Source organism: Enoplosus armatus, chromosome 11 (assembly GCF_043641665.1).
Source record: "Enoplosus armatus isolate fEnoArm2 chromosome 11, fEnoArm2.hap1, whole genome shotgun sequence".
In the NCBI taxonomy this organism is placed as follows: Eukaryota; Metazoa; Chordata; class Actinopteri; order Centrarchiformes; family Enoplosidae; genus Enoplosus; species Enoplosus armatus.
In genome coordinates this window covers 9,461,961-9,485,164 of record NC_092190.1, presented here as the reverse complement: position 1 = coordinate 9,485,164, position 23,204 = coordinate 9,461,961, and the positions used below count along the sequence as shown (strand labels likewise).

The following is a 23,204-nucleotide window of genomic DNA, read 5'->3' as shown; positions in this document are numbered from 1 at the left end:
TAGGAAAAACTAAACTCCCTTTCAAACACTGGAAAATAACTGTAAATTTAAACAAAACAACCCAATTTTCTTTCTAGACGTGCACAGTGAGTCTAGAGAGAGTTGATTGTCTGTAACACAGTGGAACTTTCTAGGGATAGACCAGGCTGCACAGTGGTCAAACAACTGCCCGTAGCTCAGTTTGGCATCAAACGATTTGCACTGAGAGACTCCCAGATGGGAAACATCAAAGAGACCCCAGAAGCCGGGAAACAGCTGCATGACATGTCTGAATAGCCGAAGGTTTTATTTGTGGCAGTTGAGATTATCCTTTTTTTATTTTTAGGAGTCAGATAAACCCTTATATAAGCTAGGTGAGTCATGGTGGGAGCTACAGACAATAAGGGAATGTGGGAGGGGTTGAGAATAACCCAGAGCAGAAGGGACAGGCAGATTAAACATCTCACCTTCAGCCAGATAAAAGATACTAACCTCTTGAATGTCGGGAACATCACAAATCACTGACAGATCTCATGTGAGACCTCTGAGGTGGGAATATGCAGTGATCAGAAATAGATCAAGGGAAAGAAGTTCTGGCAGTCCAAGCACGTCAAAACAGCAGGATAAAGGGAAAAACAACAGAGGAGAGCAGCTCAATTAAAAACAGAAACGTAAGAAATTAAGAAAAGCGGAAAAGAATGAAACAGTGGTCAAGAGGGAATGTATAAGGGGAATTTAATTTAAGAGTTTTCCAGCTTTTTTTCTAACCTCCTTATAAGGTCAAAGCTTCGCTGTGGAATCAATGGACATGTAGTCACGTGAATGGTCGAGTATGTGTGTGAGCGACAAACAAAAAGCCTGTAAACGCCGTATGTACCAGGACACTGGACAACTACACCTTTACTCCCTCTGTTTTTCTAATATTTTCTTAATATCACTCACAAAGACGCACATATACACACACTCACATATATCGCCTACACTATCCTCAGCAGAGAGTAAGAGTATTTAGGCACAGGTGGGATAACCAGAGGGCTTAACAGGCGGACCACAAACAGCTGCAGATTGTGAGTAGCCATTATTACGAGTGCCATTCAAACCCACTTAAACACAGACACACACACTCACTCACGTACACACACGCAGGATGACAAGGGATACTGTGATCCAGTGCTGACAGCTGGACGTGAGGTGATGGATGAGTCAGTGTACAGTGGCGTGGTGAGCGTTGGTATGCAACAGGGCAAAAGTTGACTGTCTCTAAGCAGGACTGATAGGAGTTATTTATATCCTCCCCGTCTGTCACAGAGAACAAAATGAAGGACTGCTGAGAGATGGGAGAGAGAGATGAAAGGGGAGAAATGCAACACGGAAAAACCCTGTAATGTGAAGGATCTTGATACTGAATGTGTCCCAGAAAATGTTCACCGCGTGGAGTTTATGACCTCTGAGAAGCTGCTCTGTCAGTGTCGCTGCAAAGGTGTGTTTGAACCAAGTAGCAAAAAGACAAAACTGTCTACAAAGCTATGTTATTTAGGTGATAGGATGCAGATGACAGATGCAGTAGTATACCTCAGCTTCCAACTGCTGTGAGCATAAAGTCACATACTTGTGACAGAATACTTTCTCTCCTCTCACTTCCTGTGTCTCTTTGTCTTCCCCCCTCTCTCTCTCAGGTGAGTGACCCTGGGTCAAAATGACCGAGCGCTACGACTGCCACTACTGCAAGGAGTCCCTGTTTGGGAAGAAGTATGTTCTGAGAGAGGAGAATCCCTACTGTGTGAAGTGTTATGAGAGCCTGTACTCCAACACCTGTGAGGAGTGCAAGAAGCCCATTGGCTGCAACACCAGGGTAAAGACATGTCACAAAATATGTCGTACATATGAGCCCCAACATGCTCTGTCTTGAACACAAGTATCATGGCCGAGCGCTAACTGTCCGTCTGTTCTTCTAGGATTTGTCATACAAGGACCGTCACTGGCATGAGGACTGTTTCATGTGCTTCCAGTGCAAGCGCTCGCTGGTGGACAAGCCCTTCTCCACCAAGGATGAGCAGCTCCTCTGCACTGAGTGCTACTCCAATGAGTATTCCTCCAAGTGCCATGAGTGCAAGAAAACCATCATGCCAGGTAGGACGAAAGCCACAAAGAGAGCAACGTATTTACCAACACAACAGATAGCAAAATCAAATTTCTGGTATGAAAAAAACGACTCTCTTGTCACTCAATTGAATTGTTGGTCCTTGTGAGTGAAAACCCCAAGCGAGACTGTTAATATCACATATGTTAATACAACCATAGGTAAAAATGTCAAAACATTGCAATAACTGTGAGTTGAAATAAAACAAATACTACAATGAGTTTCAAACTGCAACATTTTGTGTAGTTCAGTGTTAGTCCACTAACCAGCCTGCAGCAAGTGTGCTTTTGTATGTGAAGTAATGTAATTGAGATAGAATCAAAGATAAAAGACAGAATCTTCCTCATACAGTGTAAAACATCCAATCATATAAAGAACATTTACTTTAACACAGTTCAACTGTGTAATTTCCGATTTCAAAGAGTTTAATGACTTCTCGTAGAAGTCTGTTTCCTGTGCCAATAAAGCCCCTTTGAATTGAATTGAATTGAATTGAATCAGCTAAAGTCTAAGTAGATCCACACAAAGTGTCAGAATAGTGCATCTGTGAAGGGTTTACACATAGTTAAATCATGCTGCCAAATGTGTCTACAACATTATAGAAACCCATGAATCAGCGTAATTATGTTAGGTTAGATGTCAAGTCAGTCAGTCAGGACATGTGTCTGTCGGAGCGCCATGTAAATACACAGTCTCCCGTCTGTCCATAAAGCCTTCATCCTTAAAAGACATTTTAACTGTTTTTAGGGGGTTGATAACAAAGCCCCTTCCTCTTACCTATCAATTTCGGAACAACGTAGTAGTTTAAGTTTTTCCATAAATTGGACTGATTGCTCAAAGTGTGCCATTCCTTTACTTTATGTGTTTCTCTGAAGGCTCCAGGAAGATGGAGCACAAGGGGAACAGCTGGCACGAGACCTGTTTCACCTGCCAGAGATGCCAACAGCCCATTGGCACCAAGAGCTTTATCCCTAAGGATGCCCATAACTTCTGTGTGCCCTGCTATGAGAAGCAGTTTGCCATGCAGTGTGTGCACTGCAAGAAGGTAGGACACCCAATTGTACACATCATAAGCTCTCAAGCGTAGCTGATTTTCAAAGTAGTACTCAATTATTCTCCTTGGAATAATTGAGTAAGGAACTATGATACACCTGTACATGTCTCTCTTGTTCCCTCTCATCAGCCCATCACCACCGGCGGGGTGACCTACCATGACCAGCCCTGGCACAAGGACTGCTTCCTGTGCACTAGCTGCAAGCAGCAGCTGTCTGGCCAGAGGTTTACCTCTAGAGATGACTTTGCTTATTGTCTCAACTGCTTCTGCAACCTTTATGCGAAGAAGTGTGCCTCCTGCACCACCCCCATTAGCGGTAATCACAATTGATCAATTTAATGGTCTCCCTGGTTCTGAAAAGGATTGTTTAGAAAATGTTTCTCAGTTGTTTTAACGTGGACTTGTTCTTTACTTTCAGGCCTCGGAGGCAGCAAGTACATTTCCTTTGAGGAGCGCCAGTGGCACAACGACTGCTTCAACTGTAAGAAGTGCTCCGTGTCCCTGGTCGGCCGTGGCTTCCTCACTGAACGCGATGATATCCTGTGCCCAGAGTGCGGCAAGGACATCTAATTCGGTCTGAGGGATGACGGATGCGTCTGATTGGATGACCTTGTTATGACAGAGGAATGACATTAGAGATACAATGAATACTATCAGAACACAGAGCATAGGATCCATAGCATCTTTACTACATTGCATTACTATGAATGTACATTGTTTTCTGCCATGAAATGCAAACTACTAACAGTGTTATTTGAATGTAGAAGGTTTATTTAAGTTAAATGTTCACTCTTTGAAAAAAAAGTCATTACTAATAAAATAAATAAATAAATAACTGTTGGCATGAATGTAAAGACCTTTGCTTATGAACATGTTTGCAGATAAGACACTGTATGAAGCATTTTGAAATAAGTCTACAATATTTATGTAGACTATCCACTTTGAAGTGTAATAACAATTACTGCTTTGTGCATGGACTAGCTTGATGCTGTAATTAGTAGAGGTTTTGTGAATGAGTTCTGCTATCACCAATTAAATATTATCAAAATGGTGTCTTTACTCTTATAATTGCTAACTGTAGCTGTGCATGAAATTACATGAATTTCAGGATTGTTCACACAAATAAAACCAAAGGGGTCTAAATTGTTCTATTGGCAACTTTTGAGCAGAAAATGCACACAGATTTAATATGAAAGTTACTGCAGATTGGTGAGTCTAAGACCTCTTAATAGAAATGTAGATTTCCTTTATCATTTTTTACCACGTTAGTTTAAGGACATTAAGTGTTACATCAGCAAGCTGCTAACTTTTCAACTGTAATTAAAATCAACAAAAAGCAATTCATTGTATTGAGACAATTTATTCAAAAAACAATTGGTACAAACATGACACTGGATTTGACAATGGATTCAAAATTCTTAGTGAATCTTGTTCCTGTGTGTTTTTGATGCACTCTGTCTACATCCATTTCAAACACAGTAAGTGCAAAGTCAATTTATCCACAATTCCAAATAAATATACTTCAAAAAGACAATATTCTTGGTTTAGTCCACATTCCTCTTTTGTCTGAATTATTAAAAGGTGATATTCAAACGCGTGAATGCAAGTTATCCGCTTCCTCTGTGCCCAAATGGCTATTTAGTAGTGGATTATGATCCAGCTGTATAAGAAACTCATTTCATCTCCATGTTATGTGCAACAGGTACAATACAACACTACACAAATATCTAAAAACCCTGAACAACTTGTGAAACAGCACTGAGGTTTGAATAAAGCCAAACGTCAGAGGAATCGAGTTCACTGGGAACAAAAATGACACCTACTACTGATTCAAAATTTCATGTAAACACACACACACACCTTCTATAATGCTATGTATAAAGCATAATCTGTATTTTGTTTTTAAAAAAAAGCTACATGAGAAAAACTGAATATCTTTTAGCACTGCCTCATGTGTTCACAATGCCTCTTAAATATGCCCATCATTTCAGTCAGACAGACAGTCACAATCACACACTATGAGAGTCTATAGCATTTATTTCAAAATCAATCTGTCCATTCAAGTCATGGAAGAAACTCAAGAAACTCACCCTTTCACCCTTGCAAACCAGTACTGGAGGCTCTCTTACCAAAACCAACTGCACAGAAACAGAATATCAACAACCATAATTTTCATAAATGGCATTTCAGAAAACAAAAGTCGTGCTGCTTGTTTTGTCCTCTTAAAAGGTCTCCATGTGTGGGACTTGAGGACAGTTGATGACGGTAAGGGCACTTGAGGATGTGGAGAGCAACAAGGAAGACTGCAAGATCTTTGGACCAACACCTCATCCTGTCGTCTCTCAGAACTGAACGAGAGCTGTGACGGGGCCTTGACACACAGGTAAAAAAGGGTTTACATCCCTTTGATGCAATCAGTGGCATAACTGTGATGGGGAGAGCACAGGTAGTGGGCGACAACATCTGGTGGGAGGAGCTCCCATCAGGTGTGTGTGAACTGGGGTCAGAGGTCAGGGCCATGTCACATGCTGGATCTTTTTCTTCTCCTCTGGAGACTTAATTGCACCCTGAAGAGATGAAACAAGATGACATATCAACACGTTGGACAAAAAAATCAATGCAACATATAATGTACTGCAATGTGTTACTGATCCGTTGGTATACCAATATCAATGATTTATTCAATTTATGGATTCATAATAATTTGCCATTGTGAGTTTTCTGTTTTGCACAGACTGAAAGAAGAAGTTAAAATACAGTAAATCATTACAGTGTGACCAATTCCAGCTCTTTTTTTTCCCGCTGTTCATCTTCATTTACGCAGTGATTGTAGTCGTCTTTTCATTATATTGCATATCTCACAATCACCATTTACCTTATATGATTTCTACACACAATACTGATAATTCTGCTTGTTTCCTTGAATCACACAGTAAATGTGCGTGTAATGCGTAACTGAGGTGACAGGACATAAAGTTCCTACCGAGCTGTTTGCTTGTTGTTTGAGGTTTGCTGTGTCAGTGCTGTGATGAATGGATGAGGAAGAGGAGGATGTGTATCCGGACAGCCTGCGGATGGGGTTGGACAGGTTTGCAGCAGGAGGAGGTTTTAACCTGTCAGTGATTCCCGATGACACAGTGGTCCCCTCTGGTTTCTTTACTTTTAATGGCCCAGAGTGAGAGGAACTGCCATCAAACACAATCAGGGGCCTTTTCCTGTTGTGGTTGTTACCGGAACTGGAAAAAAGCAACAATGACAACAACAATCAATAGTTTACACTCAAATTGATAAGACTTACCTTGATATTAAGGGCTCTATGATTTTGAGCAGGCGCACAGTCTGAATGCCTGCCTAAATGTTGATTGCACAATGTAATGGCTATAGAATAATGACATCTGTGTTTATATTGGTTCCCTGTAAGCCTTGTTTTCACTGTGCAACTCTGTCTGCCACTGTCTAGATGGTAACCCTAAATATCAGAATCAGAAATCATCAGAATAAGAAATACTTTATTGATCCCCGGGGGGATATTACATAAGTAAATATAAGAAACTCTTGCACGCAGATTGGTTAGATTTAGGCAACAAAACTACTTGGTTAGGTTTAGGAAGAAATCATGGTTTGGGTTAAAATAATAAGTCAATGTTGACTTGTTTCTGTTTGTACAAATATCGCGAGAGTTTCACGAATCTACGGTAACCACCGGGTACGATCTCCCAGGCAAACGAAGGCTCGATTTACGGCATAATGGTGCGTCAACCATTGCAACCAAAAGAGAAAGAAGATCCTTTTGCCGTTCTCTTTATACATACATGGATTTTACATAAGCTGTTGTAAACTTGTTTTATAATTGTTTCAATAAAGTTCTTAAAAACGGGATATCGCTTATATTTTCCCTGATAGCTATGGCAGCAACCCCCATATAGTGGAAATTGCGGACTGTGGAAACTCTACCCGGCAAAAAAACACCCAGACCCGTTGGCGGATGAGGCAAAGAAGGCAAAGAGGGAGAGTGGTGATAACCGAGACGGGCGGAGAAAAGCTCCGGGACTTGAGAGGGTTACAAACCGACATTCAGTTGTCATTCTTTCCACTAGATCGGTAAGTAACAAAACCTGCCTACTTATTACTACTACCGGATGTTTTACTCTGCCTTTATCATAGCACTGAGGTCGGGATTTATAGTTGGGAGTTGTTTCTTGCTTTGGACGTTAGCCAGGCTGCTATCACGTTATTTAGCTAGCTACTTGTTTGCGCGAAGCAATACTCAAGCAATGTTACTACTCAACATAAAATGATGACAGTTTCACTTAACCTATTCAGTGAACATGCATCTTTCCTATTTATTATTTGGTGTTGATTGTTTCTTCACATTAAATTTGGGAACAAATGTTGTGTTTCCTGTGTTGCTGGTAGTTGCTAGGCTCTGAGGAAAACGGGAAGCTCTTCGGTTGTCTTTGCGACAGCGGCGCCAACAGTAATACCACTTGGAAACGCTAGGGGGAACGTTGTTTAATGCCACTCCAACTGTAAATGTAGTGAAGTAAAAAGCATAATAGTTTCCTCTGAAATGCAGTGGAGCAGAAGTATAAAGTAGCTTAACTTTCCATTAACTTGGATATACTAAAATAAAGTACTTCAAAATTGTACTTGAGTAAATGTACTTAGTTACTTTCCACCACTGGTGACCAAATCACAGTGTAACGCACGGAGTGCTGAGGTATGAATGGGGCTAGCTAACCGCCCATCAAAATACACTAATGTCCATGTTGAAAACTTCCAGTGTAGTTAGCGTTACCTGTCTGACTGGTGAGCAGCCGATGTCTGCCTCCCCCGGGTCTTCTCCATCCTCTTGCCCCAGCGGCTGTTGGGTAAAGTCCTCTGCGGTAGCGGGATGACATGCCGGAGGTAAAGCTCTGTGAGCCGGTCCCGACTCTCACAGTTTCTGGTACTGACATTTTTCTGGTTCAGACAGAAAGACCTGTTAACTCACATTGCGCGATATGACAAACATTAATCGAAGCCTAATGCTAAGAAAACTGCTAATGAGACAGCCAATATAAACTGACAGTTATGCTGCCGGTTAGCCGGCATGCTAACATTATGGTATCATTCCTTTACCTTCACATTAAATGACACTTTCTACGTTTCTCTCAAACATCAACTCACCTCACTTAAGATTATCTGCATAAACTCCTGTGACAACAGCTCAGGGTGCAGTAATAGATCCACATCCGAGGTACAATCAGCCTTTCCATCTTGTCCCGTGGAAGTCGCCATATTTGATGCTCATGTATTCCCGACATGCACCGCGTCACGACACTACCGGAGTCTTGTCTCTGAGACATCCGCTAATGATGCTTGGACGTTTCTGTGCCCATTTGAAAATTAGCCATTCATTCATTTTTAGCAGGAATTAAAGTGCAAACGTACGAAAGACGAAGACATAGACAGTAGAAATACTCAAATTACTTCAGTAACTATTACTGCAGATTCACCAATTAAAGTATGTGGTGGAGGAAGTATTCTGATATTTTACTTATTAAGTAAAATTAGCTATACCTCAGTATAAAAGTACTCCATTACAAATACAAATCTTGCATTTAAAATTTAACTTAGGACAGTACAGAAGTACTAGCAACAAAATGTCTTTAAAGTATTAAAGTAAAAGTACTCATTAGGCAGCAGAATGACCCCTGCCAGTGTGACAACATATCATTAGATTGTTATTATGTAGCATTTTATGTTGTATCTGGTCAAAATTAAGCTAATTTTAACTACTTTTTATACTGTTGGGTAGTTTAATCGATAATCATTTTATTTTTATTTTATAATTATTTTATAAACCCTTGATCTTCAAAGTAACTAGTGACTACAACTGTCAGATACATGTAGTGGAGTTAAAAGAACATCATCTGCCTCTGAATTGTAGTGGAGTGGATAAAGTAGCATAAAATGGAAATACTCACTGACCCATTATGCCTAAAATAACATTCAAGATTTTTCACACTTAATAAAAACATAAAGTATAGCTTTTACAATATCCCCAGTGCAAAAAGTACCCCACTTCTGTTTAATTTAACTGCTTATATGTGCTTTAAAGAACATGTTGGGATTGTGCTATTAACATAAAGTAAAAAGTAAATGTAACCTGTTCTGCATTTACTTTGATAAATGTCTAGCAATTTGCTTGGTGACTACAGTTATTTGTTACAGAGAAAAAATGATGGCCATAACTGTGAAAATAAGCCCAAGCAGAATTATCCTGTAACATTATGCCAGGTTGGTGTTTTCCAGTTGTTAAACACAGAAAACTTTTTGTGATAGTTCTCTCTTCATTGGAGTCATGCTTCAGCAGTTTGAAATTATATCAGACATGTCATAATAGCCAACTGTACTGAATGATTTTAGTGGCCCTTCAGTTTGTAAAGGCTCAATCCTGTTAATGGTTGGAAACAAGACCCTGTTTTCAATCACGTGCTGATTTAAGTATTGGTCCTGCTGCTGGGCGTTGCCACCTCATGGAGATAGTCAAGTCAGTTTTATTGACAGAGCCCAATATTTCAAATCACAATTTGCCTCAGAGGGCTTTACAATCTGTACAGCATACAGCACCCTCTGCCCTTAGGTCCTTGACTCTCAGCAGCCAGAACTGAAGAAGCCTTTTAGATGAATGGCAAAATGTCTTCAATCGGACCTCCAGTCCGGTGATTAGGATTTAACTTTCTTCAGACAACCAGGGGCTAAAAACATGGAGGTATTGTATTAAACTGACCATGGCTTATAGACAGCATAGAGGTCCCCTCTTCTGCACGAGCTGGCTGCAAAACAACTTCCATTTACATCCTTTTCATTGGAAGGAACTGAGAACGAAACTATTGTAATCAACAGGCCTAATTGGTCTTTATAGTGCTGGAATAATGTGTTTCACAACTGCAAATCAATGTAACTCAACTAAGTGATGTTAGATCAACACAGAGTTTCCAAATTCATATGAAAGCTTTTGTCAAACCCAAACCATGTCCCAGAGCGGAGACTGGTTGAGCCTGTTGTGGGGAACTATTGCAGCCTTTGGTAGACAACTGTTGGACAAATGTCTCTTCTCCTGACGTCTTTGCAGTTAAATTACATGTTAGATCTAGCTCTAAGTGAAGTGATTAAGTTAGGACAGTAATGTGATGTACAAGCAACCATGTGATTTAAATTTAGATGGAGAGACCATGCTTTGGTTGTCACATAAAGGCACATGTAGTAGATTCATAGGGCCTGTTTTATAGTGTTTACTGTGGATTTAATTATAGCTAAATACATTGTTATATTTGGAGGAAGTTTACTCACATGTAAATTACAGCACCTTTCATATTGAACATTAAATGTGTTTTTATTTGTGTTTTAAATTCCTTGTTTTCTTCCTGTTGTTCAGAAATTTATAAAATTGTTGACACAGGAAATCATTTAATGGTTTATATCTTCCCTGAATAATGTGAGTTTCAGGTCAAAATCTTTTTCTTTTAATTGTTAGTGAATTAATCAATTTTTCTTTTTTATGCCTCTCAGTTATGAGAATGTGCTGCTTTTCTTTGTCTTATGTGAAAGTAAATTTAATATCTTTGGGTGTTGGACTGTTCCAGGGCTTCAGGAAATTTTGATGGGCATTTTCACCATTTAATTAATCAATTAATTGGGAAAATAATCAGCACATTAACTGCAAATAGCCATCAGATTGATTGAACAAGCTCAGTAAATCATCTTAAGCAAATGAGACCGTGGTTATAGCAATCACTTGCTTCTTTTTAACACCAGCAGTTTTGTTATATCTCACCACATTTCCCATCCACCCCCCTTCATCTTGTCAAAAGGAGGTTGCTGTTACTACAGTTCATTAACCTAGTTCCAGACCTCCAGATCACAGCCAACATCTAATTCATAACTTGAAATGAAAGAACAGCACCATCTTCCTGTTTTGTGCTGTATAGCAATACAACCTCTAATCAGTTGCCAGTGTTATTGATGACGATCTTTCAGCTTTATAGGATTTATACAAACATCTCAAAATGAATGCAGTAATTTATCAATGTTAGAATGCCACACATTGAAAATGCTGCACGCAGTTGAATCAAAACCACAGTGCATTCACTTCATTTGTTCATTCAGCACAAGCATTCCTTGGAGAAAAATTTGTTAATTTTTGTGCAGGCGCCACTCTCCCAGTGGGAGTACAGTGAAGCAGATATACATCCATTTAGTGAACAGTGAATAGATGTATTTAGTATCCCAGCAACTCAGCAACCTATTTCCATTATCAAGCAATATTTTACGTTCAGCAAATGTTTATGTACATTGTAAGAGCAGCTGGCTAGAATGTGTTTTGAGTCTGTCAATGCAACCTCTTTTAAAAACTATATTTATTTACCTGGTTTGGTCATTCATGAAACGATAATACATTCAAGTAAACATTCACAGCTCAATAACTGACACACGTTTTTCTTGACACACTCATGGTTTCAAATAACAGTTTCAACTCACAACATGTTGTGTTTCTTCACAAATTTCAATACAATCTGTTTAAAAAAAAAAAGACATCAGTTGAAAGCATATAGACTTTCATCTGAGAACATCACTGAATATTAATACCGTGTATGCTTTTTTTGTGGAACTCATCACATAACTGACAATAGAAATATTATCACCACTACTACTCAAAGACTGAAAATTGAGTGTACAGTCTGAAGAAACAGAGTGACATTGATGAAAAACTTTGGGGGAGAATTATGAAACAAAGAAGTAAACTGACATTGGAGGATTATAAAATAGTTTGAGTGGCAGTAAGTTTCAGAAACATGAAGTTAAATCAACCGGTACATCTTGAGACCGAAAGTTCATTGCTGATCTTGGAAGCAGCAGATAAAATAATCTCACCACAATGTCCATTCAGTAGCTTTTCTGGAGCTTTCGATTGTAACACACGACCTTCCTCAGCAGATGCAGTTGCAGATGTTGCACTTTAAGTACTTCTCATCCATATTGGCTTAAAAGTTGTGATTGAAAGTTCATTCTTGTGATGAGATTATTTTGTCAACAACCAGTATATTCTTTAAAGGTGAACTTCAGTAGCCCCTGATTGCAAATTAAGAGGAAAAGTAAGAGTTAAAAACAGTTGATAGCAGTGTCAGCAGCTGCTGGTTTGTGCATCGACACACTGGTCCTCCTGGCTTCATACAGCTGACTGAGTCTCGCTGCACACGTAGATGTTGCTGGGCCTCACTCTCCTGTGGCTCCTGCCTGGGACTCTGGGACACAGTCTGCAGCTCTTGGGAATGAATTCCTGACAGGCCTCCCTGAACTTTCTGATCCTCCAGCAGTAGATGACGGGGTTGAACACCGTCTTCAGGTAGCTGAGCCACAGAGCGCCTATGCTGATTGGGTAGAAGACCGAGCTGTAGTAGAACTGCCGGCTGAACACGGCCAGCAAGCTGACCACCGTGTGCGGCAGCCAGCACACAGAGAAGCCGACAAAGAGGATGAGGATGGTGGTGAAGGCTCGGGTCTTGAAGCTCATGTCCACCTTGATCTGAGGGGGCCGCTGCAGCCCGCTAAGTCTCATTTTGCTGACTTGGTTGAGGGCCGGCAGGCAGGAATGCTCGCTGGTGTGGTTGTGGATGCGCAGGGTGTTGCGGCGCACTGTGTTGAGGATGCACATGTAAGAGTACAGCATGACAGCAAATGGCACAAAGAATACAGCCACTGCCAACAGCACTGTGTATCCACGGTCTGCCAGAGAGTCGCTGTATCCCAGCACACACTGCGGTGCCCAGGCACCCCCAATACCTGCTGCACCTGTCCTCCACCCGACGACAGACGGCAGAGACACGCACAGGCTCAGCACCCACGAACCTGCAATCAACAGTTTAGCTCTGTGTGGGGTCAGCTTGTCTTGCCGCTGCACAATGATGAGGAAACGGTCCACGCTGATTATGAGGAGTATGGACACCCCCTCCAGGACGAACAGCCAGTACAGCATGATGGACGCTCGGCAGAAGCCGCTTCCAAAGCTCCAGTCGGCAGTGGCCACAGTGACCGCAGTGAAGGGCATGCAGAGCACAGACAGCATGATGTCCGAAAAGGCCAACGTGGCGAGGAGGAGATTGATAGCAGAGCGCATGGCAGGTTTCTGGTAAACAATCAGACACACGATTGCGTTGCCAAGGAAACCGATAGTAATCATGAAGATCATTATGGCTGCCAGTGTCACGCGCAGAGTTACTGATATGAGGGGAGTCGCAGCTTCGGACGGGAGACTTTCCGCTGCTTCCTCTACATTGTCCGGCTCCATGAAGCCACACTCCTCCAGCAGGCTTTCATTACAAAAAGCCATAGCAGCTATTATCAAGGGATGTCAGCCCATAAGAAGGTACATGTTCCATTGTTGTTATGGTATACACATTAAGTTATCTTCCAGCAGTAGGTCGTCCATGGCAATATCTGAGATAGAAAGACAAAAACATCCATATATGGCATTTAAAAAAACAAACAAACTGTGAAACAGAAATAACAACTTGTAAACTGTCAAAATACATAAAACATGCCATGATTTTAACGGATGTCGATGTGAATTAACAGTGCACTACATTAACGTGCTGTCTGTCTCTTAAAATGCTGCTGTAAACATGGCGTAACACAGTGTCTCATTAGATAGTCAGAGGAGTTCAGCTGCTCCGTGATCTATTACTCAGTGATAATTGTAAATTTAAAACAGTGAGAGGAGGAGTGACGTCCCCATGATGCTGAAGGAGTTACATAAGCCATAGGACCAACCCACACTGAGAGATATTGTCACACAGGACAGAGATTTGCTGCTCACAGGCTTAAATGAGGTTGATCATTAACAGTTGAGCTGTACAGATTCATGGGTGCATATACAAACATTCACACCCCCTACCCTCCAACACACACAGTACGTGTACTGCTTCACACGTGAATAGAAATACACACACACAACACAAGTAATAGTACACACCCATAGTGCGGTTGCCTGTCTCGCGTCGACTTAGCAGAAGCTTATTCTTGGCCAATGTTTCAGACTCTGATGCAACCGTGATAAAACAGAGAGGCATCTTCAGGACACACAGACACAGAGGACATGTCTGTTGCTATGGTTTCCACCCCCCCGCTCTTGGTGCAAGTGTTAACGATGTGTTGAGGTCATGCTGGCGTTCAGGTCTCACATACGGTCCTCCCAGGTGAACTGGCATGTAGGAGCTGGGAGACAAGAAGACCAGTTAAGGGTCATGACCTCCATGTTTGATGCCTTGTGAACTCACAGTGTTACCACCCAGATGTGACAGATGTTTTGGCAGCAGACATTTTGCCTTGTTACTAATAACATGTTCTATTCAAGCGACCTAGTTAGCCATGACAGTGTGACAGTGAGCATGCATGCACAATACCAGGGCCACTGAAACTGAAGCAGCTAAATGGAATTCAGCCATCATTCATTTTATTATTTACATCTGTGCTTCTCCTACTGTGACATACCAAAATGTGGATTCAGTGATTGCTCTCTGATGGTACACACTTTGTCACTGTAAGATATCTAATGTTAATAGTCAAGTTTGAAATAATCTACAAGAAGAGGAAGAACGTTTGTAATCTCAGTATGTGACGGTTCACCCAAACAGGTAAAAGGAAATGATCCCTCCACCGATTGTAGCTACATTCTTGCACAAAACCCCATATAGGCCGCTGCATAGTGTTGCTGGTTGTTGCCAAGGCAACAAGGTCACCAGTTCCATGGCAACAAGCTGCCGGTACTCTTCTATTACAAAATATCTTCTGTACCACACAGTTTGCTACTTAGGACTTTTTTTCATGACTTAAACTCATAGTCAGGTGACTACATAAAAATACATTTTTCGTGAAATACAGAGCAAAGACGTGTGTGATAAACATAAATATATCTGTGTTATGGTCTTGTTTCATGTCATTATCTTTTGATATAATCAATAAAAGGTAGGCATTTATTAACTGTAGGAAAATATATCAGCTAGTAAGAGAGAATAATAAAAAGGGGACAAAGGCATGAGGAAGCAAGTAAAAAACAATGGGATCATGTCGCCTACATGACAATAAAACTATACTACTAGACAATAAAATGCTTTAAAAATTGAATTTTAATGCATTTACCTTTCAAAATGCAAATTATGTCAAGGAGATTATGAGCTGACCTGCCCTGCAGAGGGCTCCTAACTGCTGCTTTAAACAAAAACAGGTGGTTTTACTCAGCTGCTCCCCTCAAGGACTCATTCAATAGGCGATAAGAGACTGGTGTGACAAAATAAGAAAATAAAGGGATGTTACAGCCTGAGTAAAATCTCAATAAATAAATAAAATGTTATGAGGAAGATAAATTGAAATAGGCCTCTTCATGTCCTCTTTTCATGTTAGATTTGATGAGAATCCAGTATCCAGATGTGACTGGTGGCATCAGCTCCTCCATGCAGGCGGATGTTTGATGTTTTACAATGTATTCATGCGATAAATCATCTATATTCCCTGTATTGATTATCCATGGCTCACATCCAGTGACATTAAAGAGTTTAGCGCCACCACTGAGCCTTTCTTACATTTCCATATGAATATGTTTCTCTTGCACACTTGTGTTTCTCTGTCAATCACAGGCTACAATCTCAACCTGTCTGCATCACTATCAGAGGACAAGTCACTGCAAATATTCAGATGCATCACAAACATCAAACACAAAATATCTGTTTTTTTTCCTCCATGCATCGAGTGGGGGATTAGAGCAATGAAACCAACACATCTTTCAGCGTTTATCAGACATAAATAGGCCTACCTTGACGTTACATTTGATATCAGGTGTCATGCTTGTCTCTCGTCGAGCCAGTCAGCTCGGTGATCGTGTTTCTCTCCCTGTGCATGTCGAGCTTTTCCTAAAATATCCCACTTTGAACATTTTACTGCCGTATCGATCGCCATCGTGCCGCCTGCGGATGATGTTGACGCCAGAGAGCAGGTGGTCACTGATTTAAAGGAGCAGTGCGGCGGATACATGTGTTTGGAAGCTGGGCTGTTTAAAAAGGTGCGGTGCTGCCGGTGTTTTGTTGTCTTATCGCTATTGCTAATTAATGAATAAATAATAATATGATGTTGTGCTTTTTGTGCCGAGATGCCAAAATATCTGCACTGTAAAAAAAATAAATAAAAAAAATCAAATTTGCTTTCCGGAACGTAGGCTACCACAACAAAAACAACAAAGGAAATAATAAGAATGATAATATTAGTAATAACTGACTAATAACTGGTCCGATTTACGTATAGACCACCTACACATATATATACTGTATAACTGCAGGTTTCGGGTGTGACAGCAATAAACATAATATTTACAGCATTTTGACTAAAGACAAATGGGTCATGGGCCTATTATGGAATCTTAAACACACAATAATAATATTAAAGATAAGCATTTGCTCCAGTCTTTAACCTATAAAAATAATGTAGTAGTTAACTGAATGACAAGTCCATTAAGTCATTGGGTTTACTGTAGAGTACAAAAAGGGACACATTTAAAAGAATGTAAATTTAAAACATCTTTAGCCCTTATTTCCAAGCTTTTCAATGTATCATTACCTCTGCACATTATGTATACGTATATAATCAATCGTAATATGGGGTCTTCACTCTATAAGGCCAACGACAAACTCACACTCACGTCTACTGCCTCAAACATCCAAGCTTGGGTTCTGGTTTTCTCCTCTTGAATTAGTACTACATTTTTTACAAACATATTTCATTAATCCTGTTATGTCAAATTGAGTTCATTTGCCACAGAGTCAGTGCCCCCTTGCAGTGTAAAAATTCAGAAACCTGCATTAATTATTTCGTTCAGTAGATGGCAGCATTGTACCTCACATCCATTTGGCCTTTTGTTGTTTAGTTGCTTTTTGAGACAAAAATTGTGTTTTTGATATGTTTAGGGGTTTTTCTTTCTAGGTATTTATAGTTTTTTTATTATAATTTATTTAAGTTGCATCACCTCTTTTTAGAGCATCACATGTCTATAATAATTTTACAGCAGCAGCTTTGACTCTATAAATTGGTAAAATTCTTATATTGTAGCCTATTTTGGAGAGGGGGGATATCACACATCAGTGATAAAATGCTGAGTCCAGATGTGCAGAATCACATCTGCAGACAGATTTTCTAAAGGCAGTTTAATTGTAATTCATTTTGATTTTATATAAGAAAACTGGTGTATTCTCAATCTTCACACACGCTTGCATTCACACACTTAGCATGCAGGCAGAGATTCTTTTCATGGGCATGCTTGTCTAAATTGGCATCGTGCCCATGTGTTGAACATGCCCATCAAACGAGTTCCACTCCACCGGTCTGGCACATGCATGCTCGTCACGTTCAGTGGCACCCACACAACAAGCTTGCTAGTGAGAGAATTCATTTCCCTGTCCATTATTCCACAGATGTTTGCTTTAATTTCTTCCTGATGGAGAGACTTTGGTACTCCATCATTCACCAAAAAAAGCAAACACGGGCAAAGTGAAAAATGTTCACCAGTGAATCAGAATATTCAGTAGGAGAGGAGAAAACCTACACCAGTAACAATATTGTGCAGACAATTCAGGACAACAGGTTTGTCATTACAACCACCCAAAATGCACTTTCTGGGTTCTTGTATTCATGCCCGGAGCTGCCTCTGACTCCAGGTAGGAGTCGTGTGTGTTATGAGTTTTCACACTGAGTACACCACAATGTGTTAATCAGTGTTAGACTTTAGTGGTCAACCAACCTCTGCAATGTGAAAATAATTAACACCAAACATTGGGTGCTGATAATGAGCAACCCACAGTGAAATAGTTGTAGATTAAAACTTTGCTGTTGTAAAATAATTATTTGAATGGGTTTAGGTTTGTGTATGTGACTGTGCACAAACAACAAGCACTGAAGAGGGGATTATCATACAATAATTGCTTTCTGTAAAGTACCTCTGAACAAGGCTTTAAGAGCAATTATGAGCAATTATAGCAGTTTTTATTGGAGTAGGTGGTGTGTAACTGCAAATATTCTGTGTTTCAGTGATGCAAGAAACAATACTCCACTGATGAATAACGCTAAATTTAAGTAGCACATATATGCACGAGCACTGACTGCACATTTTACTATCATCATAAGCACAGGTGCCCTTTATGTGAGCTGAGCCATTTCTGTTGATTGAGGGGTTTTGGGTCCAGGTTACTGTAACATCATCAGCTTGTACCTTCAGATCCCGGCATTAATATTCAGAGAAGACACCTAGCGCCGTGTGATGACAAAACCCTTTAAAGGGCTTTTTATCCTCCAATTCCAGCCTTATCTCCCATCTTTACATCGCTAAGCTTTGAGGGGATCAAGCTGCAATCCTGCAGGCTTAGAGTTTTGCCTCCATTTTTATCAGAGAACTTGTGCTTTTGCAGCTCGGTGGGAATATATCATATTAAGTGGCATCGGTAGATGATTACAGTGAGCTGTGGTTACCACCTTTCCACCTCTGTGTGATATTACTGTGGTAGCTGAGAGCATGCAGAAGTTTTCCTTTGCATTAATAGTGTGTGTTTGACATGTAGACTGCGATTGGTTTTCATGACAGAGCGCTGTGTAAGTTACTTGATGCTGACAAACTCTGTATGGCCACTCCATAGCAAGAAATAACAAGTCAACACGTCAGACGCTGACATTGTTTCAGCAAAATGTCAACTTATCTGAAGCTGAGAAAAACAGCTCAATTTTCTGTATGCATTTTTGAGTTTGCTGAAATGATTTTGACATGGTTTTATCTTTAAATTTTACAGGAAGTTGTAGTTAAAGTGAAAAACACAAAAACACCAATAACAGCCTCAACAAGGTGTCTAATGTGTCTTCTTTCTTAGGTGTTGGCCTCATAAGCAGGTGAAGTACCGCCAACACGTCCTCTTACATACGTAAATACGTTCTTGTCTCCCGTCGGCCTGTTAAGGGATTGAAAATTGACCTGGAGTGACGACGGCTCCACAAGCTGACGTGTAAAGACTCATTCAAACCACCCATTCATGCAGGCAGACTGCTATTTATAACCCACAGGGCCAGAGTTTCCCCTAAATCCTGCCAATGTTCAGCGAAGACACACACCCACACACCTTGCACCCTTTTTGACATATTTGTGTGCCTGTCTGAATGTGTGTTTTAACAGTAATAGTAAAATTTATTTAGTATTGGCATTGTTGGGACACATGTTGCTCCAAAAGGGACAGAAATCCATAAAAACAATATAATCAAGAACAACATGAAGATTGACAGAGTTACCAACCATGTGTGTGTCAGCCACCCGTTTGTTTTTATTTGAGTCAATGTGCAAGCTTCTGAAATACACACTTAAACTGTTATTAAAACATTTGCAGTAATGCATTAACTTCCAGGTTTGTGTTCATTCCTCAGTGTTCTGTTGAGTTTGCCGGCAGCTACTTTGCCAGCAGACCTTTGACCTCCCTACAAGTTTCACTACAACCGCCGCTTCCTCTCTGATTTTTCCACGACTCTCCCGCCCCAATCTTTATTATCAATGAGGTATTTGATTTGAAACATCAGCTGGTGCGTGTGTATGTTTCTGCGCGTATGTGTTATTGTGGGTCATGTTTGTATCCATCAGAGATGGAGAGAAGAGACGCAGGTTGTTTCTCAGAGCCCGTCTATCTGCCAAACCCATCAACTGTGGCTAAAGATCCGCTCGTGTCCCTCCATCTCGTTGTCACCTTGGCAACCGCTGCCGAGGTGAACTGCCAGCTGGAATAGCTGACCTCTGTTGGCTGTGATCCACAGAGCTGCAGTCCATAGCGCTGCCACAGGGATGTGTTGTGGCTGGACTGATATGCAGTATATCACACATAAATGTAGAGGCAAACTCCAACAACAGACTCATGTGATGAGTTCAATCAGTTTCAATCGGGGCAACATGGGAGGCATAAAAACTGTGAAATGGTGTTGGCTAGTGACATTATTTTGATTTATATTACAGTATAAATGGTGATAACTTAATGAAGCTGCTGGGGCTGCAGCTAATGATTATTTTCATTATTGATGAATCTGCCCCATTAAGTTCTCGATTAATCGTTTTGTCTTTAAACTTTAAAAATGGTTATAATTTCCCACCGCATAAGACGATGCATCCCAATAGCTTGTTTTATTCAACCAACAGTCCAAAACTCAAAGATATTCAGTTTATTATCATATATGGCAAAGAAAATCATCAAATGCTGATATCTAAGAAGTTTGGCATTTTTGCTTGAAAAATTACGAAACAAATTGATCAGTTATCAAAGTTTTGTGTTATTCGAGTAGTTGGTTTCTCATCTTGATTAATCGATTAGTCGTTGCAGCTCTAGAAGCTGCTATTAACAAGAAATCCCAGGTAGAATAGCATGGATCTATTCAAAGACGTTATGCCTTTTAACTTCTTTATATAACTTACAGGACAATGTCGGTATATTGGCTTTGATTCCCATGAAAGATCATTTAAATTGCCGTTTCGACACTTAGAGCCTTATTGGTTTATTTGACAATATCCATTGAAAAGCATCTGACTACATGTTTCATATTTCACTGCAAAAGTGTGAACTAAAATGATAGATAATGGTGGGTGTGTGTGTGTGTGTGTGTGTGTCAGAAGGAAACTTATGGCCACCTCAGATATTTTAACACAATTATTTCCTTATGTCAAATTTATTAAATAATTAGTCTATTCCATGAAAATAAAAACACAGTGGAAAAAAAATAAATAGTCCAAATCATCACACAAGAATACACAGCAGACTTACTTGAACATAAACTTAAGGGAATGTGTTTTGTCATTTAAAGAAAAAAAAAAAGTTTCCTATGAAGGAAAACAAACACAATACTGGAAATATTTCAAAACGCTCTTTAACCATCTTAAACTGTGTCACAACATAAATCCACTGACACACAACACAAAGGTGAGAAACACGTTTGAAGGAAGATAAATTATTGCTCATTAAAAACAACTTAACGCTGAATAAAGCGCATTAAATCAATGTCTTTCATTTAAAAACAGCCCAGTCTAGCCTGTGGGACATCAACATCTGCAGCATTACAAGGGAACGTTTATTTTTAACATTACAGTGATACGGAAATAACTTTTCTTTGTTTGAACTTCTTGGCATCAGATTGATAAATGTTCATTCTGCCGGCTCTTTTGGTGAACAAACGTGGCCTTTAATAGACTTTGAATTATTTTCTGTTCAGATTTTAGTTCAGCTTTTTCATTTTCTGTCCCAAAGGCTGATTCATAGTGCAGAAAAATACCCGACGATGCATAAAAGTAGACATTTGTCCTCCTCTGAAATGAACACACACTGGATAACATTATTGTTGTGGATCAGGGGACATGAGGATCTGTAAGAAAAGTGAATCAACTGTCATATCATTGAGGGAAGATGTATTCAAACACACGCTGTTCAGATTTCTTTCACGTGTCGCTGTACATCCTCTTGCAGTCTATGGAGGGTGACGGTGTGTCAGGACCCATGCTGCCCACCTGTGAATATGCGTCCTCCGGGGTGCGTGGCAGTCCAGGCGGCGTCATGCGCTTCTCTTTCTGCCTGCGGTTGCAGAACCAGACTCTGACCACCTCCTTCTCCAGCTGCAGAGTGTCCGCCAGAGAGTTGATCTCCTGCGCGGATGGTTTGGGACACTTGAGGAAGTGGCTCTCCAAAGCGCCTTTTACGCTCACCTCGATGGACGTGCGCTTTTTCCTCTTCCTGCCCTGGGTGGCGATCTTGTCGATGCTGGTCGGGCTCCCGGTCGTGGAGTCGGCCTCCTCCAGCCATTTATTCAGCAGAGGCTTCAGCTTGCACATGTTCTTAAAGCTCAGCTGAAGCGCTTCAAACCTGCAGATGGTGGTCTGTGAGAACACGTTGCCGTACAGGGTGCCCAAAGCTAAGCCCACGTCTGCCTGGGTGAAGCCCAGCTTGATCCGCCGCTGTTTGAACTGTTTGGCGAAATGCTCCAAGTCATCAGACGTCGGGGTGTCCTCGTCTGAGTGCGGTTCGTGGCTCACCCCGTGATGCTGGTGATGGTGCGTGTGGTGATTATGGTGGTGATGGTGATGATGGTGGCTGCTGTGGTCCAGCTCCGGGGACTCCCCGCGCACCAGCCCCGGGTGCATGAGGCTCTGGCCCGCGTGCGAGCTGAGCATCCCGTTGACTGTAAACCCGCCGGTCTGGGAGTAAATGAGGGACTGTTGCTGCTGCTGTTGTTGCTGCTGCTGCCCCTCAGTGATGCTGATGTGCGCTGCGGAGGTGCCTCCCCAACTTCCCGGGTGCGCCTGATGTGGTCCCAGATGTGGGGACCTGTGGTGCAGAGCGGAGCCTGAGTGGAGGTCCTCCCTGCCGGCGTTTCTCTTTACGTCTTGCGGCTGGGAGCTGGGGGGCCACGGAGAGCCGGCCTCGACTGCTGCCACCGCGGCCGCGGCTGCTGCGGCTGCTGCGTGAGGCAACGATGTCACCCACTGGTGGGCATGGCTTAGCATGTGGCCCCCGTTGCTCGCCACCATGGCTCCCTGCATGAAGTCACTCTGCACCATCTTTACTGAAGGGTCCCCTCTGTATCCACTAGACACCGTGGTCACAGCGGTGCTGCCCGGCTGCATGCCACCACCCCTCCGATCCGAGTGAAGGACCGGGCCGGATAAAATCCTGCTGCTGGCTAGGTATGGACTCGAGGTGGCTGTTGCCATCCCCCAAAGCATATATCCTAAAATCGATTTCTCTCTTCTGGTGTTTAGTTTAAGTCCCACTTTATTCTAATCCATGAATGAATTCAGTCTGTCAGCATGAGGGAAGATTTTGTGCGATTGGTAAAAAAAAAGAAAAACAAAGGTGCGAAATCACTCCATCGAGGCTCAGATGATAATTTTAGTTATATAGCAACTCGTGCGTGCTGAGACCTGTGTGACAAAACACGCTC

At 41.3% G+C, this 23,204-nt stretch overlaps 4 protein-coding genes across 5 annotated transcripts; 1 reads left to right on the top strand and 3 right to left on the bottom strand.

Moving 5' to 3' along the window:
• The first annotated feature begins 1,675 nt into the window (after positions 1-1,675).
• Positions 1,676-4,224, top strand: fhl2a (four and a half LIM domains 2a). 2 transcript variants are annotated; one of them, XM_070914173.1, is made up of 5 exons: positions 1,676-1,831; positions 1,935-2,109; positions 2,995-3,164; positions 3,303-3,489; positions 3,592-4,224. In XM_070914173.1, exons 1-5 carry the CDS (start codon positions 1,676-1,678, stop codon positions 3,741-3,743), a joined length of 840 nt encoding a protein of 279 aa, XP_070770274.1. In that variant the 3' UTR covers positions 3,744-4,224. The 2 variants fall into 2 exon arrangements, with proteins under 2 accessions (XP_070770274.1, XP_070770273.1); XM_070914172.1 differs by having other exon boundaries at positions 1,935-2,110; positions 2,990-3,164.
• Positions 4,225-5,426: 1,202 nt separating this feature from the next.
• Positions 5,427-8,453, bottom strand: c11h2orf49 (chromosome 11 C2orf49 homolog). Its single transcript, XM_070915304.1, has 4 exons — positions 8,343-8,453; positions 7,972-8,135; positions 6,157-6,409; positions 5,427-5,740 (listed from the first exon to the last, which is right to left on the bottom strand). The coding sequence occupies exons 1-4, from the start codon at positions 8,451-8,453 to the stop codon at positions 5,684-5,686; spliced, it is 585 nt and encodes a 194-aa protein (XP_070771405.1). The 3' UTR covers positions 5,427-5,683.
• A 3,934-nt stretch (positions 8,454-12,387) lies between these two features.
• Positions 12,388-13,554, bottom strand: gpr45 (G protein-coupled receptor 45). Its single transcript, XM_070915287.1, has one exon. The coding sequence runs from the start codon at positions 13,546-13,548 to the stop codon at positions 12,388-12,390; it is 1,161 nt and encodes a 386-aa protein (XP_070771388.1). The 5' UTR covers positions 13,549-13,554.
• Positions 13,555-21,705: 8,151 nt separating this feature from the next.
• On the bottom strand, positions 21,706-22,986 carry pou3f3a (POU class 3 homeobox 3a). Its single transcript, XM_070914744.1, has one exon. The coding sequence runs from the start codon at positions 22,984-22,986 to the stop codon at positions 21,706-21,708; it is 1,281 nt and encodes a 426-aa protein (XP_070770845.1).
• Positions 22,987-23,204: the final 218 nt, after the last annotated feature.